At 41.9% G+C, this 25,931-nt stretch overlaps 1 protein-coding gene across 6 annotated transcripts in view; it reads left to right on the plus strand.

The window, feature by feature from the left end:
• Positions 1 to 25,931, plus strand: part of TNIK (TRAF2 and NCK interacting kinase) — a 402,893-nt gene that overhangs the window by 283,344 nt on the left and 93,618 nt on the right. For all 6 annotated transcript variants that reach the window (XM_030929436.1, XM_030929450.1, XM_010360215.2 and 3 more), the window contains 5 exons: positions 1,785 to 1,839; positions 3,827 to 3,905; positions 13,794 to 13,969; positions 20,276 to 20,342; positions 23,910 to 24,114. In XM_030929436.1, coding sequence (XP_030785296.1) covers positions 1,785 to 1,839; positions 3,827 to 3,905; positions 13,794 to 13,969; positions 20,276 to 20,342; positions 23,910 to 24,114 — 582 coding nt within the window. The remainder of the gene's footprint in view (positions 1 to 1,784; positions 1,840 to 3,826; positions 3,906 to 13,793; positions 13,970 to 20,275; positions 20,343 to 23,909; positions 24,115 to 25,931) is intronic.

The raw sequence follows: 25,931 nt of genomic DNA on the forward strand, positions 1-25,931 counted from the left end.
GAATGATAGTGTTGTGAAGGTGCATTGTTATTCCCGGTTGAACTGAGAACTGGTAACATTTAAAGAATCCCCCTTGCTCCTAGTGTGAGGTTACACATGTGCCCCAGCCACCTGCTCTCAGGTAGACTGCACTTTAGGCAAGAGGCTAGATCCCCTAGAAAGCCACCTCCACACTGTGCAGGACTCTGCCCAATTCCTGAACAGCCCTGAGTGTGACTTCACAGGATATTGAAAAACTTAGTTCTAGGGAATGACTCAGGATGAAGGTTATGAATTTTATGAAGCTCTCTTCCAGTTACATCTCTTTTTCATGTGGTCTTGACATTTGTTTGATGGCAATAGCAAGGAAACTTACCTTTGATCACTCTAATCTGGGAGAATTTTGAAAAATGTACAAAATGCATGAGGTATTTAAAATGAGATATCTATGTTAGGATGTGGGCCATTGATACTAGATTTTCTTACCAATCTGCTGTGGAACTGAGGCAGCAAGCCTCTTTTTGGTGTTTTCTAACCAGGTTTCCCCCATCTCTTGGTTTTCCCCCTTTCATGCAATATTTAGAGACTACTGAGCCACAAGACAGAGTATGGGAGGAGAATATTGTTAGAGATCGAGATTGTACAGGTAGAAGTGGAGGCATTAACCTAGAAAATTCTGTTCAGAGAATAAAAGTCAGTCTGAGCGTAAGAAATAATATAAAGGTATACTGGCCTCTATTGTACATACTAGTCTACTCACAAAATAGACAATGTTTGTTTATCTTTTCAACAAATACACTGAGTACCTCCTACTGTGCCCAACTCTGATCTAAGCACAAGAGAGACATCAGTGAATGCCATCATCAAAAAGTCTCCCTGTCCTCATCTTACTAGGTAAAACGATATGAAATTGCTGTTTTTATAGTTAAAAACAATTGAATATAAATAACACCTACTATCTGATCCAGCCATTCCACTCCCAGGTATTTAACTAAAAGAAGTAAAAGCATACACCCTCAGATTTGTACACCAATGTTTGCAGCACCTGTATCTGTAATAGCCCAAACTGGAAACAGTCCAAATGCAAAAACCGTGATACGTTCATAGAATGGAATACTACACAGCAATAAAAAGGAGTGAAATACTGGTATGTGCTACAACATGGATGGGCTTCAGAAACATTATTCTACGTGAAAGAGACTGAATACAAAAGACCACATATGATGTTATTTCACTTATACAAAAATTTGGAAGTTACAAACTAATTCACAGTGACAGAAAGCAGATCATTGGTTACCTAGGGACAGGAGAGTGGGGATGGGTTCAGGCAGAAAAGGAAGGAGGCAAATGAGATCTTTGGGGGATGATGTATATATTTACTGTTTTGATTGTGGTGATGGGTTCACAGGAGGATCCCTATGTTATACCTTATCAAATGGTGTACTTTATGTGCAGTTTATTATGTGACAATTATAGCTCAATGATGGTGTTATAAACAGTCAAAGAGCAGCAATTTCCTGTGGTTCAATTCACAGATAAATTTCAGTAATGAATTAATTTAAAAATTTTTTATATTTATTTTTCATACATTTATTGATAAGCTGCCATGTGCCAGATACCATGAATGGTACTGTCAATGAAAAGTGAGTAAGACTGTTTCTGCTTTGAAGGTTAGTGGAAGAAACAGGTTTGTAAACAGACAACTGAATGACTTTCCCACAGGCAGTTCTGAAGCAATTGCCAGGTTTAACCAAGTTGTTCTTTGTCTGTTGAATTTATGTGTGTGTCTGCCCCTTCTTTTTCAGAGTGACTTGTGGTCTTTGGGAATCACCGCCATTGAAATGGCAGAAGGTGCTCCCCGTAAGTACCCTCCTCTGGGGTGAAATCTGTTGCTGGTCTGCTCTGCAGGGTACTGAAGTTTCCTTGCCAGGAGCTGCAGTTGCTTTACTTCCACTACACCGAGCCCTGCATGGATTCAAGCTGGCATATTTAGAAAGCAGAATCATCTTAAATCAACCAGGAATCCATTCATTTCAGAGCAGTGGGAGAATCCTGTTTTTATTTAAAAAAAAAAAAAAAGGAAGAAAAAGAAAGCAATCTTTGGGGAGTCTTGTTTGTTGTACAGATTCTGTACATCATTTATTCTGGACTACTCCTCACCTGACATAAAACCGTGACCAATTCACAAGACTATAAACTCCAATGTATGAAAATCCAAAATTAATTTTCAGTGCACAGGTTATACAAATTGCTATTACTCCTCTTAAAATACTGATGTTTAAAATTTTAGATTTCCCTGCTATTTGAGGCAGAGTGGCTAGGGCTCCAGCAGTCTTGAGAATCTCAGTTCCTTGAGATTTGGAGTATTAGCCCTGGCAGAGAGTCTCTGTCAAGAGACTGTGCCTCACAGATCTCCATATAGGAAGTATAACTGGTTGACAGCCCCAGCTGCTGCAATGGCACCAGGCTGCACCTTTGAAGGGCCACTCCCCACCAGTGACCTAGCACAGTGGGGATACTAAGGCAGGTCCTTTCCTGGAGGACACAAGATTCCTTCGTAGACAGCTTTCACCCAAGTAATACCCTGTGACTTCACAAGACCTGCAGGACACTCTGGGACCCTTCCACCTACCTTTTCTCCCTCTCTCCTTCACTCAGGGTCAGACTTGCATAGCAATCTGATGACTTCCCATACTGCCTGGCTCCTTCCCTGTTTCCATTCACATAGTAATTTGCCCAGTAATATCCTTGGTGTCTGCATCTCAAAGGACCAGTACAAAAATAGGCCCTTTATTTGCATGACAGGTCGTTATACTTAAGACTTTCACCTTCAGGTTGTCATCATTTTCTTACTTCTCAGTCTAGAATTGGTAGAACTCATCTGTAGCATGACTGATTTGGAGTGCTGGTTGACAAAATTGCCCTCATTCACCATGCTAATAGGCATGTGTGAATCAGAAAAATAATATATTGCAGTCTTAAACCATATTATCATTCTTGATGAGTGGTAGACAGGGCTAAAAATAAACTTCTGCCCACAGAATCCTTTGGCTTTTAGGGAGCACGTATTCTTATTCTAGCTACAAAGTAGAAATTCTCCCAGATATTTGAAAAGTAAACTAATAAAATATTTTTATTAAAGTAAGAACATATGAGTGCTTTCACTATAAACGATAATGTCATGTTTACAAGATGAGATCTTTTTATAACTTTGTTTTTCTGCCAGACTCTGTGTGACTTAATCCTCTGGGCTTCCTGGGGCCAGTGAATTTAAAAACAAAATGAAACAAAACCCGTTACGACACCTGAAAAGCCATTCAGGATATCTGAAAACAGAGAAAATGGGGCTCTGGGCTGGTGTTTTGGACTCCAAAAATCTGTGTAGATAACATTGCATTTGGATGAGCTGTCAATGTGTAAGAAATAGATGGGATGATCAAATGTCTTTTATTTATGGCTTAGTCTTTTACTAATTAAACATAGCTTACCATCTCCATTGTAGTTGTCATCTGATGTTATTGACTTTCAATGTCAGGTGGTCATTCACAGCAAGATGGCTGGTCATTGACCCTTTAACTTAGTTTCCTTAAATATGAAGCAAACGTGTCTTCACTAGAAATGTTAGCAGTAGCTATGTGAACCATGTTGTATTTTGAGACTCCTGTAAGTGGACATGAGATCTTTCAAATGCTCGTCAAATGGAAGCATTTGGATATTCTGACTTCGTGCTCAATCATGGTGTGTAAACTCAGTGGGTCACTGGGCAGCATCATCTGCACAGCCAAGACGGGCTTGGCCTGAGTTTGGCCTCCTAACTGTAGCTGGCCCTTGTTTTGGTCTCTTGCAGCTCTCTGTGACATGCACCCTATGAGAGCTCTCTTCCTCATCCCCCGGAACCCAGCGCCTCGGCTGAAGTCTAAGAAGTGGTGAGTTTGGTCTTCAATGTTTTGCAGATTCAAGGGTGAGGTTTTCTTGTGATTCTATTTTGGATTAGCTCTAATCCCTAGGTCCTACGGATAGAGTGAGACTAACATATATTATGACTTGGTGAATTACTTTCCATATGCTGTCATTCGTCTTAAAGTACATATGGAGTATCTACTGTTTGTACAGCAAGTCTTTATTCCCCCACCTTTAAGGTAAGAAATCATTAGCCAAAATGGGTAAGTGAAGCCCAAGTAATAATATGAAAGCTCTTTGATTTATAACTCCAAGTCATATCTTTCCTGGCAGCACAGAACACCTTATCAGAGAGGGTGATAGTTTAGATTGGCTGATTTCTCTTCTGTTCCTTACAACAATCATTCTCTAAGTGCATATACACACACAGTTAATGTCGGAGATTATTTCTCTGGTACATGTATGAGCATTTGCAGTTTTTTTGTTTTTACGACTGTTTTCACATATGGCCGGTGATACTGGCTTCTTATTTGGGGCAGCAGCAATTTAACTTTTCCTTTTAATAAACTTACATAGAATGGTGGCTTAATTTAAAGGAAACTACTACATGAATAGTAGTATGAGTGGTGTGAAGTAATGGCAAAAATCATGTTGATAGGATATGACTGACATTTGGGAAACAGTTCTACAGGTTAAGCCAGATGCTGGATGTTTTGACTTTTTTTGGATAATTATATAGTTGGGATCTTTGTATCTTATTATTCCATAACCAAAATTCATTGCTTCCTCCTTTCTTCCTATGGAAATGGTGTATCCTCCCTGATAACATTCTTGAATCTCGGATTACTCTTGCACTGAGGTCAATTCCTGCACTACTTGCGACCTCCTATCCTTTTTCTAGAGATAAGTCCTGGGCAGTGAGACCGTGAAGGGACAGGATCCTTCTGCCCCTTTCCATAGCCCTTCATGATCAGGTGCTTGACTGCGACCCTCATGTTTCCCACCCACCCACGGGTTCACCTCTACCACACAGGAGGCAGCCTTAATTACTACCAGTCATCTACTAATGAGAGCCACCCTGGTGGAACAGAGGAAAGGGCATGCTGCACAGAAAGAGGGAAGGAAACAGCCAGAAAAGAGATGGCAGCCTCAGAATAGCCGGGCCCTGCGAGGGGAGTGAGAGTTGCTATTGGTAACAAGGAGGCAGAGCGTTTCCTGCCCCTCCTTCCTCTGCAGAGGGTCACTATGGTGCAAGACAACCCTTCTCTCCCCAGCAACAGCCCTCCCATTGGGTGTCATACAACATGTGATCGGCAAAGCACCCCCAACACCCTGCTTCCTCTCTTCTCCCTGGATCAGACTCCCAGGGAGGGGGGCTGGCTCAGTTCTCTTCCCTGGAAGCGACAGTGACACTACAAAGCCCTCTGCAAGGTTCCTGCTTGACATCTGAGCTGAGTTTGCAGTATACAATGGGCTTTACTTACCCTGTTCCCTGCCCTATCTTCTCCTTGTCTCCCTTTACTGCTGCTGGACACGTATTCCGAGCTTCTCCATAGAGGAGGACAAACTGGCCCTCCACAGATGTATTTGGCTGTCATGGTGTGGTCATACGCCCCATTTTAAATATATGTGTATTAATTGGCAACACTTAAAAATCTGTCAATTGAGCATTACATTTAGATTTCTGGCCTTTTTCTTGCAAAGATGCAGTGAAGTGCTTGCAAAAAGATGCTAGCTCCTGCTCCTATTTAGGACAAGTGATTGTCCTGCTTCAGCTGCCACCTCCCCCCAACTCAGAAGCTGGTGTCAGTTGGTTAGTATACATCTCCTGTTTACTTTTTCTTTCTTTTTTTTTTTTTTTTTTTTGAGACAGAGTCTTGCTTTGTCGCCTAGGCTGGAGTGCAGTGGTGCGATCTCGGCTCACTACAACCTCCACCTCCCAGGTTCACGCCATTCTCCTGCTTCAGCCTCCCAAGTAGCTGGGACTACAGGCGCCCGCCACCACACCTGGCTAATTTTTTGTATTTTTTTTAGTAGAGATGAGGTTTCACCGTGTTGGCCAGGATGGTCTCCATCTCCTGACCTCGTGATCCACCCGCCTCGGCCTCCCAAAGTGCTGGGATTACAGGTGTGAGCCACCGCACATGGCCACATCTCCTGTTTTCATCTTAACTAACCATGGTCTGCACCACCCCTTTTTGTGACCTGCCTGACCCCACAGAAAAGTGAGTGAACAGCCCTTGCCCTACAGTGTTGGTTTTTACTGACTGAGATCCAAAAAGATCAATGGTGTGCTGACCCTGTTTGAGAAATACAGACTTTTAGGACAAGGGAGGCTGATTTTTCAGCTTCAAACCTTTGACAAGAACTAATTTTTAATAATGCTGGAGGGAGCTGGAGAAGTTTGGAAACACTGAGAAGTCCAGGCCAATTTCATCTCATCCTGCCACCTTGCACACCTTTCCCTGATGTGGAAGGAAAGCTGAGTAGGAAAGCTATGGGAAAGTCCCATATTGTCAGACAGAGAAAGGAAAAGTAACCTGATTGTTAGAGAGTGACTAGGGAAACAGTAGCCCTGATAATGTGCCATTTCACACTTGGATCCCAGCCTTTGTAGAGGTGGTGGTGCAGCCTCCAGGCACATGATACTTGACAGCAGACATAGCTCCCATTTCTCTGCAATACAATTCCACCAGTTTTTAAGTGAAAATATTTAAACACTTCAGAGTATTTTATCTGGAAAGCGCAGGTACAAAGTGATTTGAAGTAAGTTAGGGTTTACTTTAATAGACTCTAGTGTTTGAGAGGAAATGAAACATTTTGTTTATTTATTTATTTTTTTAATTATTTAAAAGGAAAAGACCCCCCCCCCCCCAAAGACAAAGAGTTTGTCTTTGGAGAGACAAAACTCCAAAATGTTCTTTTATTTCTAGCTATTCTTGGGGAGGGGAAGGAGGGGAGGGATAGCATTAGGAGATATACCTAATGTAAATGATGAGTTAATGGGTGCAACACACCAACATGGCACATGTATATATGTGTAACAAACCTGCACGTTGTGCACATGTACCCTAGAACTTAAAGTATAATTAAAAAAAAAAATTTTCTAGCTATTCTCTACCTAAATGAGTTATCGGGTTAAATGCATTTTTCTCCGTGTATATATCAATACCTGACCAAAGGGGGCGCCATTGTGGAGACAGGGCCATGAACTCTTCATGGCAAAACATTCAATCAAGCATCATTTTCAACATGACTGAGTCTACAACATACAAGGCATAAACTAATCTCTTAGTGTGAACTTGGTTTTGTTTTGTTTTTTGTTTTTTAATTTGTGCCTTCAGGATTTGAGAAATAAAGGCAGTGGCACTGCTCTTTCCACTGTCATCATGGAGGGAAAGGAGACCATCACCACTCACAGGAGCCCAGTTCTTCCTTCCCTATTGGTATGATGAGGAAAGGCCTTTGTGGTGTGGGATGATGAAATTACGGCACCACTGAATGTTCAGGCAGCTAAGCCATTTAATAATAAGTTGTCTGGGAGGGTTGTAACCTTAGTGGAATCAGAGGAAAACCAAAGATGCTCTCACCCTCTACCTCCATATCAGCACCAGCAAGTGAATAGTAAGACTGGGATTCCCATTTTCTCTTCCTGCCTCTTGTGCGTGGGTGGATTCCACTCGCAGGGATAAACTATCTCCTTCAAAAGATTTTCTCCTCCCTTCTCTTGCTACCCTGCTCATCCACACTCACCTGCCCTCACAAGTATACTCAGGGTCACTGCTTCCCTCCAGGGCTTTCTGGAGAAGGATAAGAATGGTTCCATTAAGTATAAAGCGGTGAATCTTTCATGTGCCCTTTAAATTTGAAGAGTCCACACAGGCAAAGCAGCCCTCAGTTGAGATCATTAGAAAAATTATAACTGCTTATACGTACAAGCTCCACCGGTCCAAGCTGCTCATGCTCCGGATGCAGATGTGGAGGCCCAGTGAGGCTAAGTGGTGTATTTGCACGAGTTCTAGCCTCCTCACTGGGAGAACCAGTCTGGACCCAGCCTCCTGCTTTTGCTCCAAGCCTAAAAATCACCCCCATGATTTTATGAGGTACCAGTTCTGATTCTTGGTGGGTTGTCAGACTTTTGTTTTGAGATATGACAAAGTTCGTGTGTGTGTGTGTGTGTGTGTTTTCTAAATATAATAATACAAAGCAAATATCAGAAATTCCTTCAAATAGACTGAATTTGCTAGTAGTAATGTGACTTTGAACCTTGGACTTTATTAAAAGCCAGCTAAAAACTATTACACAGACTTTAAAAATTAACCTTTTTTGGCCGGGCGCGGTGGCTCAAGCCTGTAATCCCAGCACTTTGGGAGGCCGAGACGGACGGATCATGAGGTCAGGAGATCGAGACCATCCTGGCTAACACGGTGAAACCCCGTCTCTACTAAAAATGCAAAAAACTAGCCGGGCAAAATGGCGGGCGCCTGTAGTCCCAGCTACTCAGGAGGCTGAGGTAGGAGAATGGCATGAACCCAGGAGGCGGAGCTTGCAGTGAGCTGAGATCCTGCCACTGCACTCCAGCCTGGGCGACAGAGCTAGACTCCGTCTCAAAAAAAAAAAAGAAAAAAATTAACCTTTTTGTGCAGCCTCCTTGGAGATAACAGCCCAGCTGACTCTTTCTGCTAAGCTATTTAACCCATACGTGAAATAATTCCCTTAAAGAACTCTATGTTTACTCAGTTCAACAGAAAGGAGGATTTCTTTTTTTCTTTAGAGATAGTCTCATTCTGTCACCCAGGCTAGTGTACAGTGGTGCAGTCATAGCTCACTGCAGCCTCAAACTCCTGGGCTCAAATGATCCTCCCGCCTCAGCCTCCCAAGTAGCTAGAACTACAAGTGCATGCCACCATGCTCAGCTAATTTTTTCTATTGTTTATAGACAAAATGTCTTGCTATATTGCCCAGGCTGGTCTTGAACTCCTGGCCTCAAGCAATCCATCCATCTTGGCCTCCCAAAGTACTGGGATTATAGGTGTGAACTACCGCACCTAGCCAGAAGCGGGGATTTCTGCTCCTCAGTCCTAAAGGCGGATGCTGTGTTCCTTAAGCCCAATGATGCTCAGAGATTGCTGGGGGCAATGTCATTATAGTCATCATAATAATAATAGCAAACACATATATGGCATTTATGATACCAGGAACGTTCTCAATATTTTACATGAATTAATTCACTTATAACAATTTTTTAAGATAAGTACTAGTAATATCCCCATTGAATGCAGCCAGGGAAACTGAGACACATAGAAGTTAAGTAATTTGTCCAAGTTAGTAAGCGATGCGACTCAAAGTAAAGGAAGAGGGTAGCTTTTGGAAATAGGGCAGGGCCAATGCAAATTCTAAGGCCAAATTGCATTTAGGGAGTCTGATGATTACCAAAAACGTTTAACCCAACTGATTATAATGGCTAATGTAACAATCTTTCCAGCATGTTGAATTTCCCCAACACAATTTAACATATAAACAGGTTCAATTTGGGAAGATAAAGTATTTAGTGACTCTGATAGTAGAACTAGTATTCTCACACTGTAGGTACCAATCATTACCATTTATTTCTCCATGCCAACCCTTGGGAAATTAGTATTACTAACCTTAGGTGTTTTTATTGTATAAGAGACAGAACTAAATTACTATCAGTGAAGATTCAAGCAATAAAGTTATATAAATGTACTTTAAACTCATTAGAACACTCAGCAAACAGTGAGGTAATATTCAACATAGGTGAAGTGTTTTCACTCTTAAATAAGCGTGTAATTAAGCATATTGATTCTTTGGTCATGCTAACTTAAATAAGAAACTATGAATCCTTCTTTGAAGACTCGTTTTAAGTAAGCATTATTTTCTCTTCAAAGGGTGCCATTTGAAGAAGATATGAAACATATTACCAGCTTTGTAGTTCTGCACAAGTAGGCCTACCTTTTAGGCCCAAAGTTATTGTCTTGAATATCTCTGAGTTTTTTTCTCCCAGCAAAGCATACTGAGAAAAAGGACTCTGTTTAATAACTAATCCCATTAAAGTTGAGCGCTATTCCATTCTGGAGATTTCTCTGACTGTTTTTTTAGATGTCAATATCAGGGAATAGAATGCAAGTCTATTAAATCTGTATCTCACTTTTAAATCGAATGTGATTTCTTTTCTTTATCAACCTCTAATTAATAGTTGGTTGAGCAGTTTAAACAAGCACTTCCGGCAGATGTGGTGGCCCATGCCTGTGATACCAGTACTTTGGGAGGCTGAGGCAGGCGAATCACTTGAGGTCAGGAGTTTGAGACCAGCCTGGCCAACATGGCAAAACCCTGTCTCTACTAAAAATACAGAAATTAGCCAGGTGTGGTGTCACACACTTGTAGTCCCAGCTACTCGGGAGGCTGAGGCAGGAGAATCACTTGAACCTGAGAGGCAGAGTTTGCAGTGTGCTGAGATCATGCCATTGCACTCCAGCCTGGGTGATAGAGCAAGACTCCATATCAAAAATAATAATAATAATAATAATAATAATAGTAATAATAATAATAATAAGCACTTCCTTCTAGTTGCCAGCAAGAAAAAGAGAACTGCCATTTATACTCCTTGTAAATATTTCATACCTGTCTTAATTTTTGTTTTCATCTTTTTAATACTGATTTTTCTACCTGGAAAAGTACTGTATGGAGTTTGTTTATATCTTCATGCAGGTCAACCTCATTCTCTTCAGTTCATTCCATAGGAGTGTCCTTTATTTCATTACATTTTTCTGGCAAGGTTTCTTAGATGAGATCGTATTTATGCCTCCACAGATTTATTTTATTGATCTGAGAAAAAGAAGAATATCCACTCTCCAGACCTCCCTTTCTGTCCCTCAAAAGTGCAGACTTGAAGGTGGCCGTATTGCAGCTCTTGCCCAGAACCTTCATCATGCATTCACTCATGCACCAAACATGCAAATCAGGTAGTGTGCTCATGATGCAAAGATGGCTCAGGCACGTCTGATGCTGTTGATAATTTTCAGTGTGAAGAAGCAAGGATATGCACAGAAGCACTTCACAAGGAGGTGCATAGAGTGTCCTGCTGTCATTATTTCTAGTCCACAGTATGGCCAACCCTGATTCATCCTGGGCAACCTCAAGCACAGTAGGCTACCTTTATTTCTAGGTAAAGTATTTTAAAAACTTGAATGTAGTTTAGAAATTTAGAGTGGAAAATAAAAAAATACCAGTGATTCAGTACTTTAAAAACACAGAATAAAGTGAAAAACTGCTTTGACCAGGGCAGCACTAGAGAGTGGTACATACAAAAGTGCCCTGTCATGTTTGAGTGTTGAAGAACATGTTCCTCATTGTGTTCTGTGTGGTGAGGGCACCTCTCAGGCCTGAAGAGTATGTATGCAGGGACTGCTGGGCAAAGGCTCAATCCTGGGATCCACTCCTGTATCTCCCCTGTGCACCACAGGAGAGCAACAGAGAGCACAAAACAGATCATTCCTGCTCTGGGCAGGACAGGAAGGGTAACCCGAGTTTCACCAAGGTCTCCTGGAGTGCCTTGGAAAAGCATGCTATCGAGTCATGAGCTTAATTATTGATGACTCTGAACAGTTTCTTGGATCTTTCAGTAAGAACATGCGTGTTCAACTCATGAATCATGGCTAAAGTCCACCATTAATTTCTGCCAAATTGTGGTCTTACTGCTATAATCGTAGGTATGGTATCTCTCGCCAGCTCTCCCCTGCCAGGTCTCTGGCATAGGGTTTATCTTTGAGGAAATATTGCCTTTCTAAAGGGAGATAAATTTGCCTCTGGGTGTGAACTTAATTCTTTAAAGTTAAATGTTTAAGTCCTTGAGTTAATGACAAATGTACACATAGAGCCTGTTCTTATTCCTTGGAAAGCAGAGTTCAAAAGTGATCCTGAAACTACTGGTTACAAAATTTGCCTAATCAAAGTTCACTTCATCATAGATGAATCTTGCTTATTTCTACAAAATGCACTCTCTGTTACCTATCCAACCTTGGTTTTACTTTTCTCCAGCTTGCATTTTATTATTATTATTATTATTATTATTATTATTATTATTATACTTTAAGTTCTAGGGTACATGTGCATAACGTGCAGGTTTGTTACATATGTATACTTGTGTCATGTTGGTGTGCTGCACCCATCAACTCGTCAACACCCATCAACTCGTTATTTACATCAGGTATAACTCCTAATGCAATCCCTCCCCCTCCCCCTCCCCCCTCCCCATAATAGGCCCTGGTGTGTGATGTTCCCCTTTCCAAGTCCAGGTGATCTCATTGTTCAGTTACCACCTATGAGTGAGAACATGTGGTGTTTGGTTTTCTGTTCTTGCGATAGTTTGCTGAGAATGATGGTTTCTAGCTGCATCCATGTCCCTACAAAGGACACAAACTCATCCTTTTTTATGGCTGCATAGTATTCCATGGAGTATATGTGCCACATTTTCTTAATCCAGTCTGTCACTGATGGACATTTGGGTTGATTCCAAGTCTTTGCTATTGTCAATAGTGCCACAATGAACATACATGTGCATGTGTCTTTATAGCAGCATGATTTATAATCCTTTGGGTATATACCCAGTAATAGGATGGCTGGGTCATATGGTACTTCTAGTTCTAGATCCTTGAGGAATTGCCATACTGTTTTCCGTAATGGTTGAACTAGTTTACAATCCCACCAACAGTGTAAAAGTGTTCCTATTTCTCCTACATCCTCTCCAGCACCTGTTGCTTCCTGACTTTTTAATGATTGCCATTCTAACTGGTGTGAGATGGTATCTCATTGTGGTTTTGATTTGCATTTCTCTGATGGCCAGTGATGACGAACATTTTTTCATGTGTCTGTTGGCTGTATGCATGTCTTCTTTTGAAAAATGTCTGTTCATATCCTTTGCCCACTTTTTGATGGGGTTGTTTTTTTCTTGTAAATTTGTTTGAGTTCTTTGTAGGTTCTGGATATTAGCCCTTTGTCAGATGAGTAGATTGCAAAAATTTTGTCCCATTCTGTAGGTTGCCTGTTCACTCTGATGGCAGTTTCTTTTGCTGTGCAGAAGCTCTTTAGTTTAATTAGATCCCATTTGTCAATTTTGGCTTTTGTTGCCGTTGCTTTTGGTGTTTTAGACATGAAGTCCTTGCCCATGCCTATGTCCTGAATGGCATTCCCTAGGTTTTCTTCTAGGGTTTTTATGGTTTTAGGTCTAACATTTAAGTCTCTAATCCATCTTGAATTAATTTTCGTATAAGGAGTAAGGAAAGGATCCAGTTTCAGCTTTCTACTTATGGCTAGCCAATTTTCCCAGCACCATTTATTGAATAGAGAATCCTTTCCCCATTTCTTGTTTTTGTCAGGTTTGTCAAAGATCAGATGGCTGTAGATGTGTGGTATTATTTCTAAGGACTCATCTCAGTGTCCCCCAACATATATTATTCTCATCCTAGCCGGAGTTTTTCACTGATTTCCTACATATCTGAACTATCCTTTCCCCAGAGTGATTTTCTCCTAATTCTTTAAGGCCCAGCTATGGTTTCCTTATTCCAATAGCCCTTCTAGATGTGATTCCCATAGGGGTCTTTTTCTTCCCTGCTTCCTTTTGGTCTGCTGTGTAATGTTATATATAAATTATGCAAAAATGCTTTCATGTGTATAACTACCTTCTGCTACCTTAATTGTACATTGATGATGATGATGCCTTTGAACCCATTATGCCTAATATAGTGCTACATCTGTTTTGCGATTAGTGGATGATCCCTATGCTGGCCAATTGGACCTTAAAAAAAAAAAAAGTCCCAGCATTTCAGAAATTACACATTTGCTTTTCTTTGAATCGCCGTTTTATCTGTGGATTCATTTCTTTTGTTTGGCAGGTCAAAAAAATTCCAGTCATTTATTGAGAGCTGCTTGGTAAAGAATCACAGCCAGCGACCAGCAACAGAACAATTGATGAAGCATCCATTTATACGAGACCAACCTAATGAGCGACAGGTCCGCATTCAACTCAAGGATCATATTGATAGAACAAAGAAGAAGCGAGGAGAAAAAGGTTAGATGCACGTTTGTATTTCAGCAGCAAAACAAAAGATGGAGTGAATCATGGGCTCTTCGTGTATTTGGAGGTGACTATGGGGATTTCAAATGGGCCTGCATTATTCTTTCGTGTGAGGGGCTGTCTCTGAGACCACAGCCTCTGGGCACCAGTGCTGGGAGACTACTGAAGTAGAGTCTTTCATGAAAAAGAAATAGAACTGCAAGAAACATTACCTCTGCCAGATACTGAACAAAGTCATGTTGAGTGATACTATGAAGTACTTTAATATGACAAGTGATTTTCTTAATTCAAATTAATATTCATGTTTAGCAGACTAAAAGTCTACAGAAGACAGATAACCTAAAGAAAAAAATTCATCTAGTTGGCATTTTTCTATACTGATTCTTCAACACTTAAGTTTATGTGCTCTGAGGCTCATTTGTAATTCCATTACTTAGAAGTCAGAAATAATTTTTTTTATAGTTGCAGTCATATAAAAGATCATTAGGTTGCCAGGCTTGCTGAATGGAACATCAGATTTTGAGCTGAGGGTCATTTAACACTGTTCTTTATTTTATATATGCAAAAACACATCTTTGTGACTCTAGCTCTTATATGTCACTGTCTCTTCACTACATCATTGAAAGAACATGAATCCAAACTTGGGGTCTCGGGCTGTGCCCTACCTTTTTGAATGGAAGCTTACATTTTTAACTAGCATAGAAATGGTATACTCGTACTATATATTAGGGAACACTGAGGTGAGCTGCCAAATGAGAAAATGCAAGCCAAAGAAAATTGAAACTGAGGTTGGATCGGTAAGAGGGGTTCATTTGTAGAAATGAGCAAGATTCTTATATGGTTAAGTGAACTTTGATTAGGCAAATTTTGTAACCAGTAATTTCAGAATCACTTTTGGACTTTGCTTTCCAATTAACAACTCATGAGTCATGAGTCATGGCTAAAGTTCACCATTAATTTCTACTACATTGTGGGCTTGCTGCCATAATCATCACTATGGTATCTCTCACCAGCACTCCCCTACCCTGTGCCTCTCTGGTATAGGGTTTATCTTTGAGGAAACAGTACCTTTCTAAAGGAAGACAAATTCGTTCTTGGAGATTGACTAGCATATTGACTGTACCATGACCAATGTAAAAACTTGCATGGTCTGGAGCAGGTTTAATGGCTAGTTGAGGTAGGGAAAGTTAGAGCATGGGAAGGGAGAAGTGGAGAGGACAGCAGTGAGGGCTTTCTGGGTAGAGAACAGGAGGGGGTTGCTGCTGGGAGGATGACAGTGAAAGGCAGTGTGAGGCTAGAAAGCTGAGCATTAACAGTGTGGTGAGTGGAGAGTAGAGAGGAAGACTAGAGACCGAGGATGGGAGGGGAGGCACATGGTGATGTGCTTGTTCTTGCTTCCCTCCTCTCCATTTCTCTCCCCTCTTCAGTTCAGAGGCAGTAAGGGAGGGTAGCCCACAGCACAGGACAGAGGCTGTCTTTCTTTTATTTGCATTTCTTTTCTTCTTTGCCTCTGCAGTTAATACCCATAACACAAGCTGGGGACTAGTAGTGGGGGCGGTGACAGTATGAAAGTCAGACTGGATTGGAGAGGTAAGATCAGCAGAGGGCTAAGGCAGGAGGAGAGAATCTCAGTAAAGGTTCTAGGAAGAATTCTTTTTTCTTTCCTTTTTTTTTGGGGAGGGGCGCGGGGGGACGAGGTCTCACTTTGCTGCTCAGGCTGGTGTCAAACTCCTGGGCTCAAGGGATCCTCCATCTCAGCCTCTCAAAGTGCTGGGATTATAGGCATGAGCCACCCGCCCAGCACTTTTTTTATTTTTTATTTTTTATTTTTTGAGACAGGCTGTCTCTCTGTTGCTCAGGCTGGAGTGCAGTGGAGTGATCATAGCTCACTGCAGCCTCTATCTCCTGGGCTCAAGTGATCCTCCCATCTTAGCCTCTCAAGTAGCTGGGACTACAGGTGCACACCACCATGCCTGGCTAATTTTATATTTTTTTAAATTTTTAGTAGAGACAAGGTCTCACTATGTTGCCCAGGCTGGTCTTTTACTGCTGAACTCAAGAAATCCTCCTGTCTCAGCCTCCCAAAGCGCTGGTATTATAGGCATGGCCACCAAACCCAGCCCCAGGGAAGAATTCTTATGCAGCTAGAGGTACTTGAAGGAGTGTATGATCAGCTTAGACTCAGGAGTGGGAGGTTGTGAAGCTAGGCCAAAAAGGTGGCTCCTCTGCAGTTAATAAGAAGTCAGTTAGACCCTAAGTTCCTCCAGTCCAAGCTGGAGGAACTAGGCATGAAGAGAAATATATATATAGGTCAAACTCAAAAGGTCCAGGACTGCAACTGCTCCTTGTCCATGGGGCTACTCCATGAAGTCAGGATTTTTAAGGGCATATTTTAGAGCAGTGTGTCAGACATGCAACCATTAAATGCCAACTTCTCTCAAAAGGACATTTTATTATATTGTGAATATATAGCATAGTTTAAGTGCTCAGACTCTGTTTTCAGATTCATATTCTGGGTTCAAATTCTAACTCTGCCCCTTATCAGTTATGTGAACATCACTCCAGTTTTCTCATCTTTAAAGTAAGATTGAGAGTATACTAATAATATCTATTGCCTCGAATTGTTGCAGAGATTAAACTCAATAATGCATTTAAAATGCTTGACATAATGTCCAGGACACAGATGCACTCAGTAAATATCAGTTATTCTTATTTAGGCAATTACTTATTGACCCATACTTTTTCATCACTTACCGAGAGTACTTTGTGAGAGCTCATGACCCATCTCCCTCTGGGGCATAAATAAGAGTGGGTGAAGCCTGTGCCTCAGGTTGTTTCCACATTTTGCAGGGCACAAACTCTGGAATGTGACTCAGAACTCACCATGCCATGAAGATAGATCATTTTTAATGTGTTTGTTCTCTGCAGAGTGGAAAAGTAAGATTCTTGGGAATAGGTATATTCAAGAGTTATATGGTCATTTAAGGAATCTAAGCCTGTTTAGGCTTAGGGCCACCAGAATCATAGTTCTAGTCTCCTTTATGTCTGCTCCCCAAGGCAGGGTGTTTGATCAAATGAGATCTAATTCCATTTGCTCAGTTTAGTTAAATGACTTACTTTGCTCTAATATTACTTTTACTTTCTTAGTTGTTGTATGACCAACTTTTGGTAGAATCAATCAAAGCAATTCTATTTTGCATTGCTTTGTGATTTTTTAAACCTGATATTTTTTCCCTAACATATGTTGACCCATGCCAGTTTAACCCAGTAATACAAAAGCAGTCAAAACCAAATTTTGGTGAAGTATTACATATTAAATGGAGGAGCCTGACAAATGAATGTTTTACCCCAGAGAGTAGAAGTAATAGGAATAATTGTGTGCTTCTTTTCCTTGCTGTAATTTCCTTTATTAGATAAAATTTCTGCATTTTTACTTTGAAATCTGTTTATTCATTTTGAAAAAGTTTAGAATATTTCATTTTTAGTATGGAGTATTAAAATGCTTTATGCAGGTTCTTTATATTTTGGTGAACTAATATTTTAAAAATAAGTAGCCTGAAAGCTTCATACATACCTCAATGTATGAAGCTAAGTTGTGATTTAAAAAATACACTTGAACTCATGCAAATCCAAACCACAATGAGATACCATCTCACACCAGTTAGAATGGCAATCATTAAGAAGTCAGGAAACAACAGTTGTTGGAGAGGATGTGGAGAAATAGGAACACTTTTACACTGTTGGTGGGATTGTAAACTAGTTCAACCATTATGGAAAACAGTATGGCAATTCCTCAAGGATCTGGAACTGGATGTACCATATGACCCAGCCATCCCACTACTGGGTATATACCCAAAGGATTATAAATTAGTCTACTACAAAGACACATGCACACGTATGTTTATTGCGGCACTATTCACAATAGCAAAGACTTGGAATCAACCCAAATGTCCATCTGTGACAGACTGGATTAAGAAAATGTGGCACATATACACCATGGAATACTATGCAGCCATAAAAAAGGATGAGTTTGCGTCCTTTGTAGGGACATGGATGCAGCTGGAAACCATCATTCTTAGCAAACTATCACAAGAAGAGAAAACCAAACACCGCATGTTCTCACTCATAGGTGGGAACTGAACAATGAGATCACTTGGACTCGGGAAGGGGAACATCACACACTGGGGCCTATCATGGGGGAGGGGGGGAGGAGGGAGGGATTGCACTGGGGAGTTATACATGATATAAATGATGAATTAATGGGTGCTGACGAGTTGATGGGTGCAGCACACCAACATGGCATAAGTATACATATGTAACAAACCTGCACGTTATGCACATGTACCCTAGAACTTAAAGTATAATAAAAAAAAAAAAAAAAAAAAAAATACACTTGAACTTATCAAACTTTTGGCTTTCTTTCATTATCTCTTTAATGGCTAAATAGTGTGAAAAGCAAGGCATGTTTATCAAATCTGAGCATTCTCACTGTGTGACTACTGCCTCCTGGTGGTAACATAACTAAATTGCAGTTTCAGTTCTTTTTAGGGATGTGCAAATGTCTTCAAGGTTGTATTTATTAACCTACAGCTATGAAGAGATAGGAGTAATGTGACACCTTCCCTTGCTTAAAAGCTCCTCCAAGGGTTCCTCATTGCCAATAGGAAAGTTCTCAGCATGGCATTTATAAGAATCAGTAACCCTTTTCATCCATGCCAGCCTTTCTCCCTCCATAAGGTTTTCTCACACCCAGGCACCTAACTACTCACAGCTCATTGTTTCCTGAACATATTATGCACTGTAATACTGCCAGCCTTACTCATGTGGATATGATGCTTAGAATTTCCTTTTCCCACAACTGCCAGCTGCTATGCCTGGAGGGCCACTGACCTTCAAAGCCCAATTCATTTTTTCTTCAAAGACTTCAAGTCTCTTCATCCATTATGACCAGTGGCACTAGCTGCTCCTTTCTCTGATATCTCATTGCTTTTTTTATGTACTGCTATTTAGCATATGTTGGAAAGAACACTGTTTCTTAAGTTGGAAACGTTCTGGATTGAATTCTAAATCCAAATCCTAGATTGACCTTTTATTAATGAGATAACATTGGTTATATTACTTAACCTCTTGTAATTTCAGTATTCTCACTTGAAAAACAGACACTAATTTGGAGGTTTATTATGCAAAATAAATGAGAGAACAGAGTAAAATATCTAGCAGTAGTGACTGGCGTGGGAGATACCCACTAAATATTCCTTCCCTTTCTTCACAATCATGGAGGCTCTAATATTTACTCATTTCGCACATTAGATTTGATCTCTTCCAAAGCAAAGCCTCAATCTTATTCATTCTCACATGTAAACTGCTTCCCATTTTGCTGAATTAAATGACTGTCCCTAGTGGACCAATCAAAACACATTTTAACTATATATACATATATATGTACACATACACATATATACATATATATACACACATATATACACATATGTATATACACACATATATATGTAATTTTTTTCTTTTTTTTTTTTGAGACGGAGTCTCACTCTGTCGCCCAGGCTTGAGTGCAGTGGTGCGATCTCGGCTCACTGCAAGCTCCACCTCCCAGGTTCACGCCGTTCTCCTGCCTCAGCCTCCCAAGTAGCTGGGACTACTGGTGCCTGCCACCATGCCTGGCAAAATTTTTTTTTTATTTGTAGTAGAGATGGGGTTTCACTGTGTTAGTCTGAATGGTCTCGATCTCCTGACCTCATGATCCGCCCACCTTGGCCTCCCAAAGTGCTGGGATTACAGGTGTGAACCACCGCACCCAGCCACTATATATTTTTAATAGTACCTATTGTCAAAAGTTTCTTTGTTACACTTATCAAAACAATCTAAAGACAGTTTGTGAATCCATGTAAGTCTTAATAAAATCCTACTTTTAAAATGGTTAATACCATCAATAAGTTACAAAGGGCCAGTGGGTTTGATATGGTTTATAGTGCAAATTAACACAAATTATTTTAAATTGAAATTAAATTAATAAATTAAAAAGGATTATTTTTTAATTCGTTCTCTTCTCATGTGAACATTAGGCACTGGGGACAGATATCTAGAGTCAGCCAAGACAGTCTTGAATGTGGTTAATTTCATATACTGATGGAAACCATTAAATCACAGCCTGGAGACTGTTCCAGCGCTGTGTTAACTATGACTCTTTAGGTGTCAATTTATTTATATATAAGAGACAGGGTTGGGCTTTACTGAGCCATAGCATCTTTTTTTGTGCACTAACATGCTGGGATCTTTCTTCAGATGAGACAGAGTATGAGTACAGCGGAAGTGAGGAAGAAGAGGAGGAGAATGACTCAGGAGAGCCCAGGTATGAGAGCAAAAGCCAAGTCTTCTAATGTTCACATTCTGAATTGTGCTTGTGTGAAATTCACTTTCCTTTTGATTTATTGGTTCGTTTTTAAGAATCCACCAGGGTGGTCTTATTTAATTTATTGCCCATGAACATACTCATTAATTTGGGAAAATTTCCCTAGGCAGACCATTACAAAAATGTGGAAATCAGCATATTTTTATTTTGTCCCCCAAGATTTATGGTCTCTATCCTAAGAGCTTGTTTTCTTACATATGTAACATGTAGAATGGGTGGAAAGCAATTATCTGGGCAATGCAGGACTAAAACGGCAACTTTCTGGAGACGTTAAGTGGTATTTTCGGACTTGTGTTAGTTTGTGTCAGTTTGTTACTTCATACCTTTGAGAAACCCATTCAGGCAGCTACTGTCCTTGTCACATGCCTTGGTATTTTCACTGCAGCCTAATCCAGGAGAAAGTGATTTTCAGAAAATCAAATTATATGTAGAGATGAACTCCAAACAAATACTTTTGGGCCATTCCTGTTGTCACCTGTTGGACCCCAGACTCCAGTTCTGTTTTATTGTCATTCCTACATTTTGAATTCCACTTGACTTTGATTCTGACTTTCTTCTAGTCTGTGTTTATAAGTAATTCAGGTTAGTGTGCTTGCACTGCCAGGATTTATCTTTGGTGAGCGAATTCAGCTTGGTAAGTCAAGGAGGGCAAGCCCACATCCCATGGTGCCATGCACTATACCTGTGAAGTAAGACTTGGGGGGAATTGCACAAGCAGAAGACTCACCTAGGTATGGCCTCTCTCCTCGAACCCTCCAAGGAGTGGACACTAATGCTCCTGAAGGATCAGTTCCTGTATCACTGAGGGAGAGGTTTCTGACCAGAAAAGGGGCCAGCTTAGCCACCACTGCTAGATGAGCCAGATACCTTGTGTTCTTTTGTTATGCTAACTCAGACCTACTGAGCTGTATTCTTGCTAAGCTTCTATAAGAAGATGGAACTGAGCTGTCAGAGCCATCCAGTTTTTCTCACTTCACCTGCCACGGATTCCTCAAGGTCAAAGACCGAATAATTCTTTCCTACCATCTGATACATAGCATGTTGGCCGCCCCCGGATTCGCTGCATAAAGAAGATGATTGCCAAGTAGTGACATAGAAAATGAACATTCCTGAAAGGCAGAGGACCAAATGCCCTGCTTTCAGAGAAGTTGTACACCAGTGTTCAAAAGCTTATCCAGAGGACTGTGTCAGCCTTCTGACCACTTCCTGTAGAACTGAGAAACCCTGTCTTTCTCACACTTGCTGAACTGCATATTAGGAGTCACTCAGTGAGCCACCCAGCCTCACCTTAACACTTCTATAATTATAACATGTCATTAAATCATGCTGAAGATTATGTTCCAAGTCCTGTTTTTATGGACACGTCCAATTAATCGTCATGAAATCCTGAGAAATAGAAAACGACAATGGTTATCTCATTTTAGAAATGAGGTGACCGCTTAAGGGTTGCAACCAGGTCACACAGAGTTAATGATTGAGTCACTCACACAGCTCAGATCTCCTGACATTGATTCAACATCAATTAATATTAATGGAGCATCCTCGTGTGCATGGGAGGCTGGGTTCCCAAGCCCCCTCCCCTTTGCACAGGGCAAGTGGCCTGTGTAGATAAACGCCATCATTTGGGGTTTCAGAGTTTGACACAAAGGTTCTAAGTTTTAGAGAAGGCTTGTTAGTAGACACCAAGCATTGTCTATGGAACATCATGAACAAAGCCTTTTTATGTCTTTTCGTGGCAGTATCTCACACAGCACACTAACCACTCTCCAAAATTGATCCTTAGGCCTCTTGTCAAGTGCCACCAAACCTGCTCCTCCCCCAGCATTCCTCATTCCTGTTCTTGTCACCACTGTCACCCAGCCACCGAGACAGAACCTGCAAGTCATCCCTTACTCCACGTCAGATCTGTCCACAGGCTTCGTGACTTCTGTCCTCAAATGCTCCTTCCTTCCTCCATCCCCTCTGCTCTCGTCCTGAGTAGTGTCCCCACCCCAGAACCACTCCGCAGCAGCAGTCCGACTTGCTGTGCTTGCCCTTGTACTCCTCGCGGAGGTCATCCATTCAGCAGCCAAACCCATCTGCTCATGTTGCTCTTCTATGTAAAACCTTCCCGCGCCTGCACGGCTGTCGCGGCCCGCACCTAGCTCTCTGACCTCCTCTCGTACCCTTCTCCCTCTCATTCACTCTGCTTTCGGAAGCCGGGCTGGTGTTCAGTTGCTCAAAAATAGGGTGCAGACCTGTTTTCCCCTCAGGCCTCTAAACCTGCTTTTCCCTGTGCCTGGAATATTCTTCCTTCTTCATCAACTGCTTCCTTCCCAGAGAGGTCTTCCTGACCACCTGTCTAAAGTAGGGCCTCAAAGCTTACCTCAGCTCCCCGCCACTGTCACTCTTAAACAATTACAATTTTGGTCTTCTATAGAGCCTGTTAATACCTGAAGTTATTTGTCTGTATGTGTGTCCCATAAGAAGGTAAGTTTAAAGAGGGAATTTATCTAGCAACTGCCATATTCTTAGAGCCTACTACAGTGACTGCCACATAATAGGTGCTCCATAAATATGTGTTTAATAGATTTATTTCAAATGGAAGCTTCCAGAAAGATTAAAAGGGCTAGGTTGGAATAAACAGAAGTCATTTCTCAGCTCCCTCTTAGGCTGCTGTGCAAAATCAAGGGGTCTGTAACTTCTAGTTGTTCACCTGCGAGTAGGGCAGCCCAGGATCACCAGCGAAATAGGTAGAGCTTATTTATATCCTCTCGATCTCTGTCGCATGCACACACATTCATGTACAACTACCATTTTACAGAAGAGAAAACTGTTGCCTAAACAGAATCTAGGAACCAATGAGCTAGGTTGAAGTCCTAGCCTCCCCCGCTGTGGCCAGAGCCAAACGAAGCCCTTTAAATGTGGTACAGTCAGGCAAACCCTGATTTGGACTCAGCAAGCTTGGGCGCAGATCCTGGCTCTGTGTCGACCTTGACTCAAGAGTTTTCTATCACTGGCTCATCACAACTTCACAGGAGCAGCCTGGCCTCTGCCTCATGGGGTTTGGCGTGAGGGAGTCGTATGGGTGAGGCCAATCTGTGCTTGTCTAAGTAGAATAGGTTCCCTTTTTGCCCACCATTGTCCATTTTTATTGAAAATAATCTAGTCTGGGGCTCATGGCTTGCACACTGGCTAAAGTCTTTAAAAACAAATCTGTGCCACATCCCAAGGGCGAGGAAGTGGTGTGGACAGTCCTGGAGAAGGGGACAACTCTGAGAATGTGACATCCCTCTGTGGATGGAAGCAGCATTTGTTTCCCACAGTCGTACTGAAAGGGAGGCAGGTCTCTTATCCTGATGTTGTTTCTTTGGGGTGAACGATTGAATTAGCGGAGGATCTAGGAGCCTGTGCTCTTCTTTCCCTGTGTGTGGGTGAATCATTTGTCCTGCTTTCCTCCTCCGAGGCCTCTTGGTAGCCATGGCCTCTGCCCCACGTGGGATCCTGATCACTCTCTCTTGCCCACAGCTCCATCCTGAATCTGCCAGGGGAGTCGACGCTGCGGAGGGACTTTCTGAGGCTGCAGCTGGCCAACAAGGAGCGTTCTGAGGCCCTACGAAGGCAGCAGCTGGAGCAGCAGCAGCGGGAGAATGAGGAGCACAAGCGGCAGCTGCTGGCCGAGCGTCAGAAGCGCATTGAGGAGCAGAAGGAGCAGAGGCGGCGGCTGGAGGAGGTGAGGACCTTCTTGGGCCCCTCTGACCCCAAGCCTCTCAGTTGTGGTCACTCCCCAGGTGTTCCCTGGGGGCCCACACCCCACCCGTGAGCACACAGAGCTTGGAGGCACAAAGAGCTTGACTGCAAGGGCAGATAAGTCCTGAATGCGCTTACGAACAAAAGGCTTTCCCTGCTTTTTGCAGTGGTGTGGTCTTTGCAGAAAAGCAGGTGAAGGTCATCACCCCGTCCTGTCTCGCCATATATCACCTTCTCAGCACCTTCTAAGCTTTACTTAAAGTCACAGCCCCTCCCTCCAGCATGTCCTGTTTCCCTGCCCTGCCTTATTACTTTTACACAGCTCTTAGCACCTTCAAATATACTCTACATGTACTTTTACATGCCTGAATGTCCCTACTGGAATTTAAGCTCCATCAGGACAAGGGAATTTTCTCTCTCTTATTCCCTGATGTATCTCTAGCATGTAGTAGGTGCCTCATAAATATTTGTGGAATGAGTAAATTAACATATGAATGAATGAGTCAGTAGCTGAGAGGTGAAATATAGGTATTAACTAGATCACAGCAAATAAGCAGATACGTGGAATTTCAAGTATGGAGGAGTAGGATCTGCCTATTGATGCTCTGAATGCTAGGAAGAATGTTTCACAGATCCTTTCCCAGACATCCCTTAGTACCCAGGGCCTGTCCTCCAGCCTGTGGGCAAGACCTGCCTTCAGCAGCAGACACTGCTTATCTGTGTGGGAAGCCATACTGCTAGCCACAGTTGGCTGCATGCCTTGTCCTGGGCCAGACTCTCATCCTTGTGGTCTTACAGACATTTGTGAAAGCCTCCTTCCCAGAACTTTGCCCAGATCTCTCAGGCCTCCTTCCTCTGCCAGATAAATCAAAGCCTCTAGACAATTAGGAAACCGAGAGAGCATATCTATTGGGGAAGCTGGGCAGCAGATGAAGGGCGCACGCACTGCACGGTAATGGGGTAGTAATTTTACAGGTTCCCCAAACACCAGCTTGCTTCTCATTAACAGGCTTGCAGCAATTCACTTGCTTTGTCAGGTGGCCACTGAAGACTTAGAGGGTGGTGAATTGCAGTCACCAGGAGCAGATTGCTTTTTAAATGGTACATCAAGGTCCAGCCTCCCTGGTTTAAATCAGTGAGGGCCTCAGTTCCAGTTTGCAGTAAATCCCATCAACCTCATTATGTCCCTCAATCAGTTTCAGACCAGCAACAGTAATACTCAATGGTTACAATTATTGAGTGATTTTAGTGTGTCAAGTACGAGACAGAATGCTTTGCTTATAGCCACTCATCTACTATACTTATCTCTTCTCCTATATCGATTATCTCTCATGCAAAACTCATATAATCCCCATTTAACAAAGAAGAAACTGAGGTTCAGGGAGGGATGTAATTGGTCCGATGTTGCAAGGTACTGTGTTTAGTGAATTGTCTCATTTAATCTTCACAATAATCTCCAGTCTAAAGATAATGTAGCTGAGTCTTAGAGAGGTTAATAACTTGTTAAAGGTTGAGAAGAAAACCAGGTTTCAGATCCAGGGGATTGGCCTGCAGAGCCTAAGCACCAAGTCACCACATATGTTCTGTCTCTCCACTGATAAGTCAGAGTTGGTATGCTTTTCCACATCCTTCATCTGGTCTCTATGTCTATGGACTTTTACCCTGAACATTTAAGTTCTTCTGCACAAGGGCACAGAATCTGTGCCCAACAGATGCTCACCTTTGACCTGGATTCTGTCTCATGCTCCCAGTCAGAGCTATTGCCAAGGCCTCCTTTGTGTCTCTTCTCTTGTGGCATTT

The sequence above is a fragment of the Rhinopithecus roxellana genome, chromosome 1 (assembly GCF_007565055.1).
Source record: "Rhinopithecus roxellana isolate Shanxi Qingling chromosome 1, ASM756505v1, whole genome shotgun sequence".
Taxonomy (NCBI): Eukaryota; Metazoa; Chordata; class Mammalia; order Primates; family Cercopithecidae; genus Rhinopithecus; species Rhinopithecus roxellana.